The 14,627-nt window shown below is 45.2% G+C and overlaps 1 protein-coding gene across 2 annotated transcripts in view; it reads left to right on the top strand.

Moving 5' to 3' along the window:
- Positions 1–1,256: 1,256 nt before the first annotated feature.
- The window catches only part of LOC146208676 (lens fiber major intrinsic protein-like), a 51,723-nt gene continuing 38,352 nt past the window's right edge, over positions 1,257–14,627 (top strand). The window contains exons 1-2 of one of the 2 annotated variants that reach the window (XM_084595910.1): positions 1,257–1,541; positions 3,819–4,339. In XM_084595910.1, the coding sequence (XP_084452036.1) occupies positions 3,888–4,339 (452 nt within the window). In that variant the 5' untranslated portion in view covers positions 1,257–1,541; positions 3,819–3,887. Of the gene's footprint in view, positions 1,542–3,815; positions 4,340–14,627 lie in introns of both variants that reach the window. The other variant, XM_084595909.1, reaches the window with a different exon arrangement.

Raw genomic sequence — 14,627 nt, 5'->3', positions numbered from 1 at the left:
AGACGTATATTAGACTTGACAAGACATGGCCCTTCTACGTTTTCAGCGCAGACTGCCATCGTATACGGTTTATAAATATTTAAGCGCCTTTTTATGCCTTAGCAGTCCACAAAGCATCGTGTTTAAACGTTCATTTATTCAGTAAATCCCTCTATCTTTTCTGTTTCTTCGGCCATTGATTCAGTCTATCTCTCCATCCTTCCTGTTTCTTCGGCCATTTATTGGGGCCATTTTTTTATTATCCTACACCAGCTACACTAGTGTAGCTAAAGACCATTGGAGTTATAGGAGATTTTCTACACTGGTGTAGGTGAAAAATATTGCCCTATTCAGTAAATCTTTCCATTTTTCCTGTTTCTTCAACCAATAAGCTGAAAGCTTGACCTTGTACAGTCATGAAAACATTCTCCGTTTGTTTGTTTTTGTTTTTTTTAATTGGTTCACAGGAAGGGAAAGGCGCAGTATCTGTCACACTTGTGCCTGTGGACACCTGACCCGTGCCGTAGGGGAAGGGAGGAATGTGGGAGTTAAACTGGAAAGATAGAAAGAGGAGCCGTAGTGGAGGGCTACGGAGTAATTTCTACCACCTGGGGATCTTTATTCAACATTCTCCGTTTGTAGTTATAACATTTGGGAAAAACCAAACGACGCAGAAAAACGCCGAAAATATAGTAACTGCATATTCGATTCATTGATTATAAGTACTGCACCGTTTTGTCGGCGTCCGCATGAACAAGAACAATGTGTGCTGCCCCTTCTATGCTTTGCGCCTATTGTCATGCTAAGCTTGAAGTCACTACTGCGACCTACTAGGAACGTAGGACGTACGAAAGTCGCTTTCGAGCAAAACCATACACAATGGCTTAGTGTCATGATGGAGCACCACAAAAAGACTAATCGGATCCTCAAACAAAATGAAGCCCGGTTAACGTACGCCACAAGTTTGAAACTATAGTAATTTCAGCAGTTACTTAGTTTAAATATCCAGCAATATAATCTGATATCAATGATCAGAACTTCTCTCAGACTCGTGGAACGCCTAAACCGCCATAGATATTTTGAGAGAAGCACTTCTCATCTCGGAAAAGGCAGCATAAGGCAGAAAAAGGAGATGGCGTTCAAGAGGGAGCGGGCCAGAGGGAACTCCCTACAGCCCCTTTCCACAATACTCCATGTGACGTCAGAACACGTGACCACTTTTTCACCCCCTCTCCCGCCGCTCCCAATACCCCTCTTTCCCTCCGTGCTATCGGCGAGAGCGCAGAAACGCTACCGGCGCCCGGCGTACTCGACGACTCCGGCACCGACGGTGCCCGGCCCGTGTTCCCCTCGCCTCAGCGCCGAATGTCGACCGCCTCGAAGCCAGCCACGCGCGCTCCGGCGCCCGGTCGAAGGCGTGAACCCCGCAACGCCGCCGCCAACGCCCGGAGAAGCTGACTTCGGCGGCCGTGCGGCCGCCGCGCAGGCGGACTTCTCCGATGCGATCAGCGTGAAAGTTCGCAACAGGAGGCTCTTCGCGCCGAGGATGTAGCGAGCCGCAGGTACGTCAGAGCACGTGCGCCGCAAATCTTTTAGATAAGGTAGCCACTGGTAATTGTCGTTGTTACTGCAACCGCCGTTATTGAAAATAGAAGACGATAAGTGTCTGTGAAAAACGCGCACGAAGTAGAAGTTGGGTGTCATGGCCCAATGATGGCTCCCTAAACAAAGTACTGTTTTTTGTCCGTAATTCGTTTTACAAAAATTAAATAAGGACTTCTACATCCAGAGTACGGAACGATTTGTTTCCTTACACAGGGATGCATTGAGTTGGTGACGAAATGCAAATCAAGTAGGCGAGCATAAAACTGGGCTGTGATGGAATACCAAACCGGTTTTCTTTCTCCTGTATACTAGTTACTTTTTCACCGACGTGCCCTTCCCCACTTGTAGGGTAGTCAACTCGGAATCGCCTTATTAACCTCCCTGCCTTTCTGTTCTATTTTCTCTCTCTCTCTCTTACCAGAGTAAAAAATACGTCCGGAGACGCCGTGCACTCCAACATGTCAAGCTTCTTCATAATTTTTTTTCATCCTCCTTAAAAGACAATTTTCCAAACGCGCTATAGCAAGACTTTAAACTACGTTTTAAAACATGCACATAAAATACGTGGCGCATTTGTTGGTCGGTGTGTATTGGCTGCTGCACCCTAAGAAATATTCTTTTTCTTTCCCCCTTTTTTACTCTGATCACTTCAAGGCCTCAAAGTTGAGCCGTAAATGAGGTGCGGCATTTTGACACTATCGTAATCTGCTACAAATAAAACTCGTCGTTCAAACTTCTGCGCTGTTTCGAAAGGAATTTATCTTGTGTTTGCTTTTGATAAGCTAAACCGCTTTCTCTTGAACTTTGAGTGAAATATTTCTGTCTCGTTTCGGAGGGCCCTGAACGCTCTAGTTGAGCACTATCGCGCATTTGCGCACATCCCGGCTCGGGTATTTTGCTGCTCATCTCACCCGACCTGATTATGTCTCGATAATGGAAAAATGCGACACAGCTCGGGCGTTGTAGATTCTTATCTGCAATCTCGGCACTCCCTACAGCTCACAGTGCCGTTATATGCTGTCTGTAGAACAAGCCTGAGATAGCATTGTTCTGTGTTTAACGTCTCCTTTTTATCTAAACTTCCCTGAAAGTCTCTTTCTTTTTTTCATTTTTAATCTATTAGCCGTGCACTGCCATGCAGTACACATATGATATATCATTGCAATGCAAACAGTGTGGACCGTTTTTGCCAGAAGTAGTCAGAAAGACGAGATTTCTTTTTTGAAGCCCCCACAGTAGGAATCAATACCAAAACGTCTCGAGATGTGAAAACAGGGGTCCTTGCTTTACACTGATTTAGAGTTGAAGTCGGAAGTGCTCTAATACGCTGTAAAGAAAGAAAAGCATTTTGATTTCGGCACTGATGGTGCTTACAGTACGTAGATAGTTATGATTATTTGCAGGATGATGAATTTTACGACGCAAGCCATTACACAGAGCATAGTCATGTCTTCGCGTGGATGAAGTCCGTTCGGGGTCACAAAGTAACTCATACAGGAAGCCACGATAACAGAATGTAGGGGGCTGCAATAAAAAGAAAGGAAATGCAGCGACATAGGCGACAGCACATAGAGGACCGACTTGCAACTTTGAGAAGCGCAGCCTCGCTCGAAGCTCGTGCTAAACGGGACGCGCTTGAGCAATATCGTGTGGAGGAAGCCTCAGCACAAAGCAGCCACTCCCGCCTACTGCTCAACTTCGCCGTTGCGAAGTTTAACCTTTTTTTTTTTTCTGCGTTTCCTCTCATGTCTGTGGCTTACCGTAGTATTTTAATCAAGTTCTCGTCACTAAACCTACATCCTTTAACTGTCGCTACGGAATACATTAAGAGATAGAAAGTGTGCAGAGTGGGTCAGAGAAATAACTCAAGTTACCGACATTCTAGTAAAAATTAAGAAGAAGAAATGGACATGGGCAGGACATGTAGTGCGAAGAAAGGATAACCGATGGTCGCTGAGGGTAACAAACTGCATTCCAAGAGAAGGAAAGCGTAGCAGGGGGCGGCAGAAAGTTAGGTGGGCGGATGAGATTAAGAAGTTCGCAGGGGTCAAGTGTATGCAGCTTGCACAGAACCGGGTTAAGTGGAGAAATATGGGAGAGGCCTTCGCCCTGCAGTGGGTATAATCAGGCTGATGATGATGATGATGATGATGACGGAATGGCCGTTACACATTTTTAAATATCTCCAAGGCCTAGATCCAACTCGGTATCCCCGCTTTCTCTCTTCGCAGCAGGAGCCAACCAGCCAGCACAGAATCCGGAGGAAGGTTAAAACGGAGCAGCAGAAGAAGGGCCTTCAAGCCATGCTGACCGCGGCCAGCCTCGAGTCTCTGCTCCTGCAGATGCTCGATCGGCTAGACTCGCCCTCACCGTCGACGACGACCGCGCGCTCCCACAGGCGCCAGCGCGGCGGCAGTGCGGGACGATGTCCGCTGCGTGCTGAGATTCGAACTCTGGACCTGTGGCGCGCCGTGGTGGGCGAGTGCCTGGCCACCTTCTTCTACGTGTTCCTCGTGTGCGGCGCGCACGTGTCGTGGCCCGGATACGCCGAGCCGTCGGTGCTGGCCATCGCGCTGGCCACGGGTGCCGCAGCGGCCGCCGTGGCCCAGTGCTACGCGCGCGTCTCGGGCGCCCACATGAACCCGGCCGTGACGCTGGCCGCGCTCGCCACGCGCAAAGTGAGTCCTCTGCGCGCGGTGCTCTACGTGACAGCGCAGTGCGGCGGAGGCATCGCGGGAGCAGCTCTCCTCTACGGGTAAGTGAGAGGCCTGATCTGCGTAAGCTTTCTGTAAGGGTGCGAAAAGTAAGGAGGTTAAGTGGGAAAAAAAAGGCACTGTCTTACTCACGCTGAGAGAGAAGGAACGACGGAGAAGAGAATGAGGATAAGCATCCTGTTTGTGCATGTTTCAGAGTGCTGGCTCCTGGAAAAGTATATGGCATAGAGTGAAAAGGATTATATTTATATTCTGGTTCGTAACAAGCGAAAAGACAAGGTAAATGCCATTTCTTGAGGTCGTCTAGGGTTCTTTAACTCTTCTTACTTCCATGATTGATGTTGCATCACGAGTCTGAAGATCATGGCTACTGACTGGACGAAGAGGCAATGTTGTTGAAGCACCATCACTGATCTCCATCCCGCATGAATGTCCTTAAATACAAGGAAATGCTGCCCCCTCGCTTCCAGCAACGTTCGCTCTAAAATTATAGCGCCATTCATACAAGGTTGTAATTTATTACGAACATCCTACCGTTCCTCTAGGGTGCGTGTTTGAAATATCTGCCGAGGTGAATACGAATGAGATGGCGGTCCGTCCTATCGAAAATATTTTTTTTTTCAGTTGGTGTACCTTTATCCTCGCCTAATAAGTGTAATTATTATCAAATCCCTGCGACCAAAAGGAGCGTGTCCCAAGTTATCATCAAATCTGGGGTCGAAATTTGGGGACAAAAGTTCTGCATTCAAAGGGTATGATGCTAAAGCTTTAAAGGCTCCCCGTCTGCCTCTCAACGACTTGCAGTTCCACATCAGGACCATGGTACAGTGTCGCCGCTGGCACTTCGCTGTTTTAGAAGATTATTCACTTTGTACACAAAATTGTACTAGTATGGAATATTACCATTTGTATTGAATAAAAATGGAACATATTCGGTTTCTATTGGAATCGGAACAATCAATATTGTATCCATATTCGATTAAATTTTTAGGTGGGCTATTAGTATAGACGTCGGTGGCCAAGCTATCTTTTTCCTTTCGGTTTAACAAAATTAGATTGATTGTCATATCCTGCTATTTTAGCCTTCAACTTTTGTCTTTCATAGGATTCTACCTGACAGCTTTCGTTAACGACATTTTCTCTACTACTTGTGGCCTTATTAAGCCTGTTTCACATACAAAGCATAAACCATTTCTGCCGCGGCGACGCAAAAACTTGTCTTCTTCAGTTGTCGCGGCGGCCAGAGCGACGAAGTTCCTAACACGTTGGAAATGTTTCACTCTGTCGCTGTCGCTCGCCGCAGAGTTTACTCAATCGCTTGCATGTGAACCGGCCTTTAGGCAATATTGTTTGCGACTCCTGATGAAAATCCTAAGAAGAATGTCTTTTCCATTATGCATTTTAATGACCTGAAAGGTGAATGTGGGTACTAAGCAGAAAAAACAACTCCTTGTAATTTCCTTCCAGACGCGAAAAATAACTTTCAAGTGAATAGCATGACAGCAAGGGCGATTCTTTAAAAATGTATTAAAACGGAATTATGCTTTGTTGAAATAGGAAACCTCCAAAATAACTTCTTTGAAGTCACTTGAAAGCATATGTGTATCTCTGAGGCGCCACAGTCGATTGTTCTTACAGTGAACTGGCATAAAAGCTGGCTGTCAAGCCAGCAAAACTCTCAAAACATCGATCAGCAACGAGGAGGACAGTATGTGATTCAATCACTGATGTATTGCATGAAAGCGGAAACGTTCACACTATTTGCTTCCAATAATCGCGGCAGTATACGACTATATCAGCCAAATAAAAATCAACAGCGATGAAGTAAAACATTTTAAGCGCTAAGAAATTTTCGTTTTAAAATATACTCTTACAAAATGTGGGGCTTAGCGTCCCAAAGCGGCTACAAGAAACGCCTAGTGGAACTTCGGTCTAATTCATGAATGTGCGCGAACGTCACACAGAAAACGGTCGTTTTAATCCAAACGCTCTTGTTTAAGCTATTCTAAACACTCAACGTCATAGTTAAAGCGTCGGGCCCAGTGTTCTGTCTATTCTGAGTTCGAGACCCTAATCAATGCAAATTATTATTTTTAAATGTGATGGGCCTGGGAAAGCGGCACAGCTCTTCAATACTCCAGAACTGTGATCAGATCCATGACAATAGTGATCGTTCAATAATCATGATCCACTATAGCCTGAGGGATTCTACAAAACACTTGCCGAATGCCTCTTTATAGAATCACTCCATAGGCTGTACCAACTGTTCCTTATAGCTCAACATCAATTAAATAGATCTTCACCGAAACCTTTACCTAGAACAGGAAACTTTCAAGCATCACATTCCTTCACTGAAAAAAAGCACCAAATTTTCCCCTTGTTGCCGCAGCCATCGGCATTCAGCTGCACAAAAGTCAAACTATGGCGTCAGTCGTGATTAATGGGACTTTTCGCCCATGCAGCAAACTTTTCAACAACAACCGTAAAAAAGCTCAGAGCATTGCGGAAGGAGCTTGGCACTTGAGCACGACCTAGATTTTGATGGAGCATATATCGTGTTTCTCGCCACAATTTGTACTTTATTTTTTTCAGCCATTTCTTCGCCGCAACGGATCACAAAGCGCATTCTCCATAACTATATGGGTCATCAAACGCGCAAAAAGAGCAAGATAATAACAGAACTACACAAGACCGCAAAGAAAGAAGGCACATGCCGATCCGAGCACCCTTAAGTGAGCTGTTTATCAGGCGCGTTTCTGCGGAAAATTTCCGCTTCAACGATGTTCAAAAGGGTCTCGCCCGGCAGCATAACGTCGAAAAGAGAAGCTCGTTCATCAGAGGCGCCTCGGCGGTTTTCCAGCGACGACGTTTGCTCACTGGCGTATGCGCGCACCCCAGCGCCCCCTGCACAGTCGCGCCTCGCCACGATCGTGCAGTGTTGTAGAAACCGCAGTTGGAGTCAGTGAATCGCGTGTCTCATTCACTGTACTCTGTGAGCACGTAACAATAGCCCGCGATAGGTAGAGTCTTTGACTTTCAACATGCCTATGTCTTTAACGATCGGGTAATTGTGGTGATCTGGGCAATCATGGATACTGTACGTTTCACGAAAATAGTGAACGCGGGCGGTCAGTAGCTGACGCCAGCGTACGTTACCAATGCAGCTCTTCCAATACTGCACGGTTTTGGGCGATTGTACTTGGATCGCGACGAGAAAGAAACGGATGTGGGAAGGAGCTCAGCGAAAAAGAAGAACAGAAAAATAAGGGAGCATAGCATTTCGTTTTGTTGGCCCTCTGTTGCAACCCATGGCTTTCGCGTGGAGCATCGTGTTGCGCCGCGGTTCAAAAACGAGTCACGGTATGGGCCTCTTTTTCTTCGTTTTCTCGTCCCGCACTTGCTGGTTTGATGCTATACGTTTAAAGCATTCGAAGCACGAGTGGTTGTTACCAGGCGGCTGTCAGCGGGATGGCTTGCGAAACAAGTTAGATCGCCATAGTTGTCTCGGCAACCGTCAGGGGAACAATAATGGCAGCGAACGAGATGTGTGAGTCTCGCGTGCTCAATATGTGCGCCTGCTGATGTGATGTGAGAACATGCCAGGCCGTGCCTGGCAGCGACCGCTTCAGCCCAGTCAACCAGCATCTTTTGCGCTGCTGGGCCCGAGCTGGAGACCGCGATCTGCCAACCCTCTTGGTACGTGAGGCCCCATTGGGGCGGTGGTTTCAAATATTCGCATAGAAGCATTATGTGATGAAGGTGGCTCAGGAATTGTCGGGATGAGATAAAGTGTAATGGGCGGGTCTGTAGTTTTGGCACAAAGTTTGGTCAAGTTGGGGGGGGGGGGGGGGGGGGGGGGACCATCCTAAGAAAATTCGTCATCTTCATACGATTGCCGCGTATCGGCTTTGAAATAAATGGCTATTTTGTGATGAGCGACGGATCAGTGACTTTGGTGTTGTGAGAGTGAATGAGTAAGCAATAGGGGCAGAGAGCGAGCGACTCAGAGGGTTAATGAGTGGAGAAAATATTGAGCAAGTCAATTAGCAAACGGATAATTGCAAGAATTGAGAGCTGTGTGGATGAGTGAATGAAAGAGTAGTGACTGTGCACACTGAAGATAACGGCAAGTTCACTTCGCAAGATGTGCTGTGGTCGTAACCAAAACTATTCAACAGGGAAACTTCACTGTCGCTTTCAAGCTGCTGTTGATTAAACTATGCTAGTTGTGGTTTCCGTACAAAATCTAGTTAGGAATTTGTGTGGCGGTGGTGTATTGCTACACGTATCTTCTGTGCCGAATTCAATGCACAGTATCTTAGTCGTATGCGTGCGGCCAGGGTGCCCAAGAATATAATCTTAAAATACTTTCGAAACTAAATAAAAACAACTTGCGAGACATCGCATGCGTACAGACGCGGAAATAAATAATGGTATAGCTCACCAGACGCTAATCTGCTTTATATTCATTAACAATCCCTAACAAGTATAACTGAAGAAGAAAAACTTAAATCCGTGATACAAACTTTCTTTCTTGCCTAGTATTAAAACTTATTGTGTGGTTACTTGCTCATCTTAATTGTATACTGTTTTGCTTATTATATTTTTATATGCTATTTTTTACACCTAGGCCATCTTCCTAAATTGCCCATGTACCTCGCTGTTCTTTGTTATGTGCTTTGCTTTTCAGAGATTTGTACGCTTATTGTGTTAACCTTCTGTTTTATATGTATATATATATATATATATATATATATATATATATATATATATATATATATATATATATATATATATATATATATTATATATATCCTGTATGCGCCTCTCCCCTCTGTAACGTACATCTGTACCCTGAGGGTATTTTAAATAAATAAATAAATACTAAACGTACTTCATGTGCCACATAGTGCTCAGTATTCATAGGAACTGCAAACAGACAAAAATTCAATTACATTCATTTTTCAAACAATTTACAAGAGATGTGAAATATTTTGCAATTCCCTTGCTTTTCTGAATGTCAGCAACTGAAAATGTTTAATACATCTCACGGGGCTAGCGAAATCATCCTTCGGAAGTTTATCCTGCAATGTTACAGCTGCTTTATGCGTGAAATTTTTGCAAAACTATGCGGCTAAGGTAAATCATTTATGCACTCCTTTATTTCTGCGTGTAACTGTTTTCCACTTGAAATTCTTAAATATATAATTGTTCACCTAACGTCGATTCCGTTTTCTTCACGACACTACTGTTGCGAAAATTATCTTTTCACGTCCAGAAGGTCTGTTCATGTCCAGAAGGTATGTTCTTTACCAGGTTTTGAAAATGAAAGACAAAGAACATTCTCCTCTTTCTCTCTATTGAAACTTCTCGAGCGGTAGCAGAAAGAAACATTTCTTCTGGCTTGCAATTGAAATGAAATCGAAGGTTCCGCGTCAGCGAAAAGTTGCCTTCTAAAGGAGAGTGTTTATATCCGCTAATTTTTTTCATTCACGTTCTCTTCTCGAGAAATTGGAAAGTTCTCGCATGAAATTAAGTCCCTAAAAACATCTTATTCCCGCAAACTTTTCGCCTTTAGGTGAACATCAGGAAATAACTGAACGTTAAGAGAATGCCTTCTTTCAGATTTCTGGAATGTAATAACTGTTCCTGAATTAGCAATATTTGAACTTGAAAAGAAAAAACAGAAGAAATCAGAAACATTATTTCCCAGCGTTTGCAACATACGCTTCACGGGCCTCATTTTTCACTTGTCTCTTCCATCCATACCTGGCATTTCTCGCAACCGTTCAGCAGTTTCAAGGTAGCTCATCTCTGGGCGTTCCGGTAATCCCTTCCGCAAGAAGATTAAACAACATCAGTTCGAAGAAGATTACCTTTTGTGCGCTCGCGAAAGAAACGAAAATGATGTGCGCCGAGAAAACAGTAACTCGCCGCGTTCGGAAGCAGCAATAAGAAGAGCTTCTTTCCCACGTCGAAATTGGATTCTTTTCTTCGACACAGAGAGCTTTGATATTTCCACGCGAGACCATTTCTCATCTCGAATCGTCGATGGTCTAGACATTCCGGATAACCTTTGCCATCCGTAAATCTCTTCTGGTTTGGGAGTGTCGTGCCTCACTTGTTTTTCGCTCATTCTCCTTTGGGTCATTTTCGCAACTTTTACTTTCTCGTAAAACAAAACTTCGCCGGCAAAATTTTCTGTTGTTTTCACAACGTTTGTGACAATCTATATGCCGCCCTTTCGGTAAGAAAAGATGGATAGCTAAGAAACGCATATTATTTGTTTTTTAAAAATAATCTTTCAGCGCGTGTTACCTCCGTATTTAAAGATATTACGCCCAAGCAACAAAGCAAGTCTTGAAGCTGAACGACGCTTTTTCAGTCGACTTAGTTAACATAAGGTCATGATGGTGTTTTGTGGGTTAAAGCTTATTTCACGCTTCATAGCATATATTTCGAAAAGTGCGAAAGGCTAATACATTGTAACAATGCGAATGTGGTAATGCTGCTGTGCAAGTGGTTTCACTGCTGTTCACGTTGCAGTCCATCAGCTCGTTGGGACGTCTGTAGAAGGGAAGAGTGTTTTGTGAACACTGTAAATAATCGAGGATAGCCACCTCTTTCATTCGTGTCAGGATGTCTTCGCCCAACGACAGGCCATAAGAACTGTGCAGACACAATCATTCTGTAAAAAGGGTCACGCGTACCCACGTACGAGCTCTACCAATTTAGTGCGTCGTTTCAGGGTGAATAGAAAATAGTCGCATGCTGGCTCGAGCATGCTGAGAGTATATAATCTAAGGCAGCCACTAAATAAACACAAGCGAGCATGCATGAGTACCGGACTCAGGACTACTATATATAAGTAGACTACAGTGCCCATTATGCCTACAGTGTTTTGCGGTCACTGTAATGTCCGCTCTCTGTCTTGTAAAAGTGTCAGAATCCCAGCGGTGCGCACTTTTTTCCTTCCACATGTTGGCAAGCACAAACTACTCGCAGGTAGGCCAATCCACGTAAGGCCTAAAGTGCTCCCTTTCGCGTCGACTCCGAATGTACAGCGGTACAGCGGCTTCTCGTCCCGTCCTTTGTCGGAGAACCTAGAACAGCTTGAATGTAAACGTTCTTCAAATCACTCGGTAGAAACAACGATCGCAGCACTGGATGGAGACTTTTGAAATTGGAAAGGTTCACTTGTAATATGTATTGGAAAAAGTATTGCACTCCTGTACACTTCTGCATCTACAAGATGAATACTTAAAGTGACACTCTGGACGCTCCTCCGCAGCACAGGGAAAGGCATTCGGTGTTTTGTTTTCTCGCGCATTCCATGCACTTGGGAGCACGAAAAACGCGTGTAGCAAAATTGCGCAAGATTTTGCTGACAGCTGTATGTAAATTAACCATATTTAAATAAACCATTCGAATATGAACGAAACAAAACCTTTCTTCGCTTTTAAGAGTGTCGAGAGGGGTTTGCCTCGTTGCTGCATGTACTCAAAAGATCACCAGACCTGCCTTTTGCAACTAAACACTTCGCAGTATTGAATTTTTTAAACTCCCCTTAGCTGAGTGAGTGTATGCACCTGAATCTGCTGCTCCATAAGGTTACAGAGAAGCCTCACCGTTACATTCACTAAACGCAATTGGCTAATCTTTTTTTAATTAATAGCAAGGTATCCATTTCGTTCAATACTATAATTTTCAAGGATTCCTTTTGGTTTCGTTACTAGTGCAACTCTAAGCATGCGTTCCGGTTGAAAACATTTTAACGCGGCCGCTTCCCTGGCAATAACTCATTAAATTCGTTGAAGCAAACACAGACTAATCAGTTGGCAGGAGCTTTACACTTCAGCGTTAGATGGAACGCAGCATCGGAAGCGTGTTTTGCGAGGCCGATATAGGTCCTCCTTTAATCGAAACCAGGCTCGGTTCGATCTCACCAAGAATGTTCATCTCTTCCCGCTTGCCCTGCGCAACCGCGAGCCCCCCCCACCCCCCCCACCCCACCCCCCCCCCCCCCCTCTATCTGGGAGCGTGCCGAGCGCGCTCAGTGGTGAAAGCGGTCTCTAATTACGGGAATTCCAGCCTCATTCCTTTCCTGCCGTGTTGGACATTCTTTGTTAATTTTGGGGGAAGCGAGGCGAGAAGGACCGATTGGGAGAGGGTATGTGTGGAGTCAAGTGAAGCCGGTGCCGAACACTGGCAAGCATCGACAGAGCTTCGTTTAATTTAATCACGGCGTGCCAGACTCCCGGCGAGCAGTTACCGCTTCCTCGAGTTTTAAGTGACTCCAAAACAACGCCGCTTTAAGAAACCCAGGCATTCTACTTTGTTTTTATTTGCAAACTTAGGCTTCAGAAGAACGCAGGCACATGCGTTTTCGGGCCAAAGACCCCGGCATCTGCTGCGCACAGTATCGACTGGATCAAACGAGTTAACGAAAACTCTCCCCCTTCCCCCTACTTCTTAACACTGGGTTGTGTACTTCTAATTTTTATTTTCACTCTTTAACGCTCGCGCAAGACAGCAGTCAATTTTTCGTCCCAATCGCGATCGATGTTGAAAGCGCGCCCTGTGCTTTGTACGAGTAAAATGTGTGTTATTGCTTTCTTCAGCTTTGTTCGATGACCGTCCTGTCGTTTGCCCGGGTTTAAATTACCGGCACCACCAGCGCTGACCGCATGAATTAAGCGGAAACTGATCGTTCCCATACGAGCGCTTGCTCTTTCAGTTCTCTGTTTCCCTCCTGCTTGTCTGCGTTTCGTTTGCCTGCACTTTTCGCGTAAACCAGCGTAACTATTGAGCCCTTCAGACTAGCGTTAATGTGTTGTACTTCGCGCAGTGCAGACCGCCGTCGTTATAGCAACGCCGCCTACGTTAGGCATCGCGTAAAATTTATTTTCCCTTATATTCAAAGAGCGCACATTTTCATAAACATGGAGGTTCAGCAAATGTTAGCGATAAAAAATACGCCCTATGAGATATAAGCGCAAGAAAAAAACAGAGGTTGCACGAACAATACCGGGAACCAAATTACATCTCTAAATCCTTGATGACTTCATTTATAATGTGTGAATAGTTTCGCTCTATCAGCGCGTATCTATAGCGTTAGTTATGTTCCACCCCGTGGATTTTACCAAGCATGCCTCCGCACGTGAGACCTGCAGCGCCGGCCACGTGTTCGTACCAACGCCGCTCTTGATCTATTTAACTCGATCCCTGCCTTCTTTAATCCTGACAACCTAAAGCTGCAATAGCCGCAATGAGGGACCCTGTAGAGAATAACTGAATTTATTTTGATAGCTTGAGCTTCGTCAACGTACACCGCATGGCCAGTGTACTCAAGGTTTTCTATTTATTTCCCATTGGAAGGTTTCCGCCGAGAGGAGATGGGTAAAGAGAAAGACGAAAGGCTGCGGTGGTGTAACCCCCAAAAGAAATCGGTTTGCTGCCCTGCATTTTTGCACTGGGGAAAAAGGGATTGAAGAAATGTAACGATGAAGATAAAACGGTTTATTAAGGGGGCAAAAGAAGCCACTAGACGAAATGCTCACTGTCGAGTCATAGCCTGCTGTTCAGGCCCGGCACTCTCAGCAAACGGGGGAGTGCCTGGCAGGCCTTCACCGCAGATTACACCTATGGCCACTGTCCGTAAATCTACATCGCTGTCAGCGAAGACTCTCCAGTGCAAAGGGAAGAGATTGTCTTTCGGCACTGTATTCGGGACACTCGCAAATAGTATGTGAAATGGTTTCCCCATAGCGGCAAATCTTACTGGCAGGTTTATCAGCCATTCCGACAGGAAAGGAGTGGTGGTTTGTGGAGGCAACACCGAGCCATGCGCGACACAGCAAAGTTTCTTCGCGTCGTCGTACGCCGAGCGGAACTCGGAGCTTCTGGGCGAGATCCAAGGATAGCAGTTTACGTCGGTTCGAAAACTAGTCAGAATTTCATGAGGCCAAACCTATGACCTCGTGATAAGCAGCGTCAGGGCATAACCCCAAGCCACTGCCCCTGTTTGCGGTAATGTATGTCTAGTGAAGCCGTGCACTAAGGAGCACCCTGTCATCAACTAAATAAAGATTTATTTATTTATTTATTTATTATTTATTTATTATCAATACCTCAAATGCCCCAGGAATGGGGTATTACATGAGGGATGGGCTGCTATTTCATATGAAAATAGATTCGATGGCTGCCTTGAATTGAGATGGATTGAAGAGGTGCACGAAGTCGACTGGCAGATTGTTCCAGTCCCGAGCAGTTTTTGCGAAGAACGAGCGAAGATGAGCTGTAGTCTGCGCTGGTGGAGGGTAGACAACT

Source organism: Amblyomma maculatum, chromosome 1, assembly GCF_055883805.1.
Source record: "Amblyomma maculatum isolate TAMU_Amacu chromosome 1, ASM5588380v1, whole genome shotgun sequence".
Lineage (NCBI taxonomy): Eukaryota > Metazoa > Arthropoda > Arachnida > Ixodida > Ixodidae > Amblyomma > Amblyomma maculatum.
The sequence above is the reverse complement of the archived record's forward strand: the minus strand, read 5'-3'. Positions and strand labels throughout refer to the sequence as shown.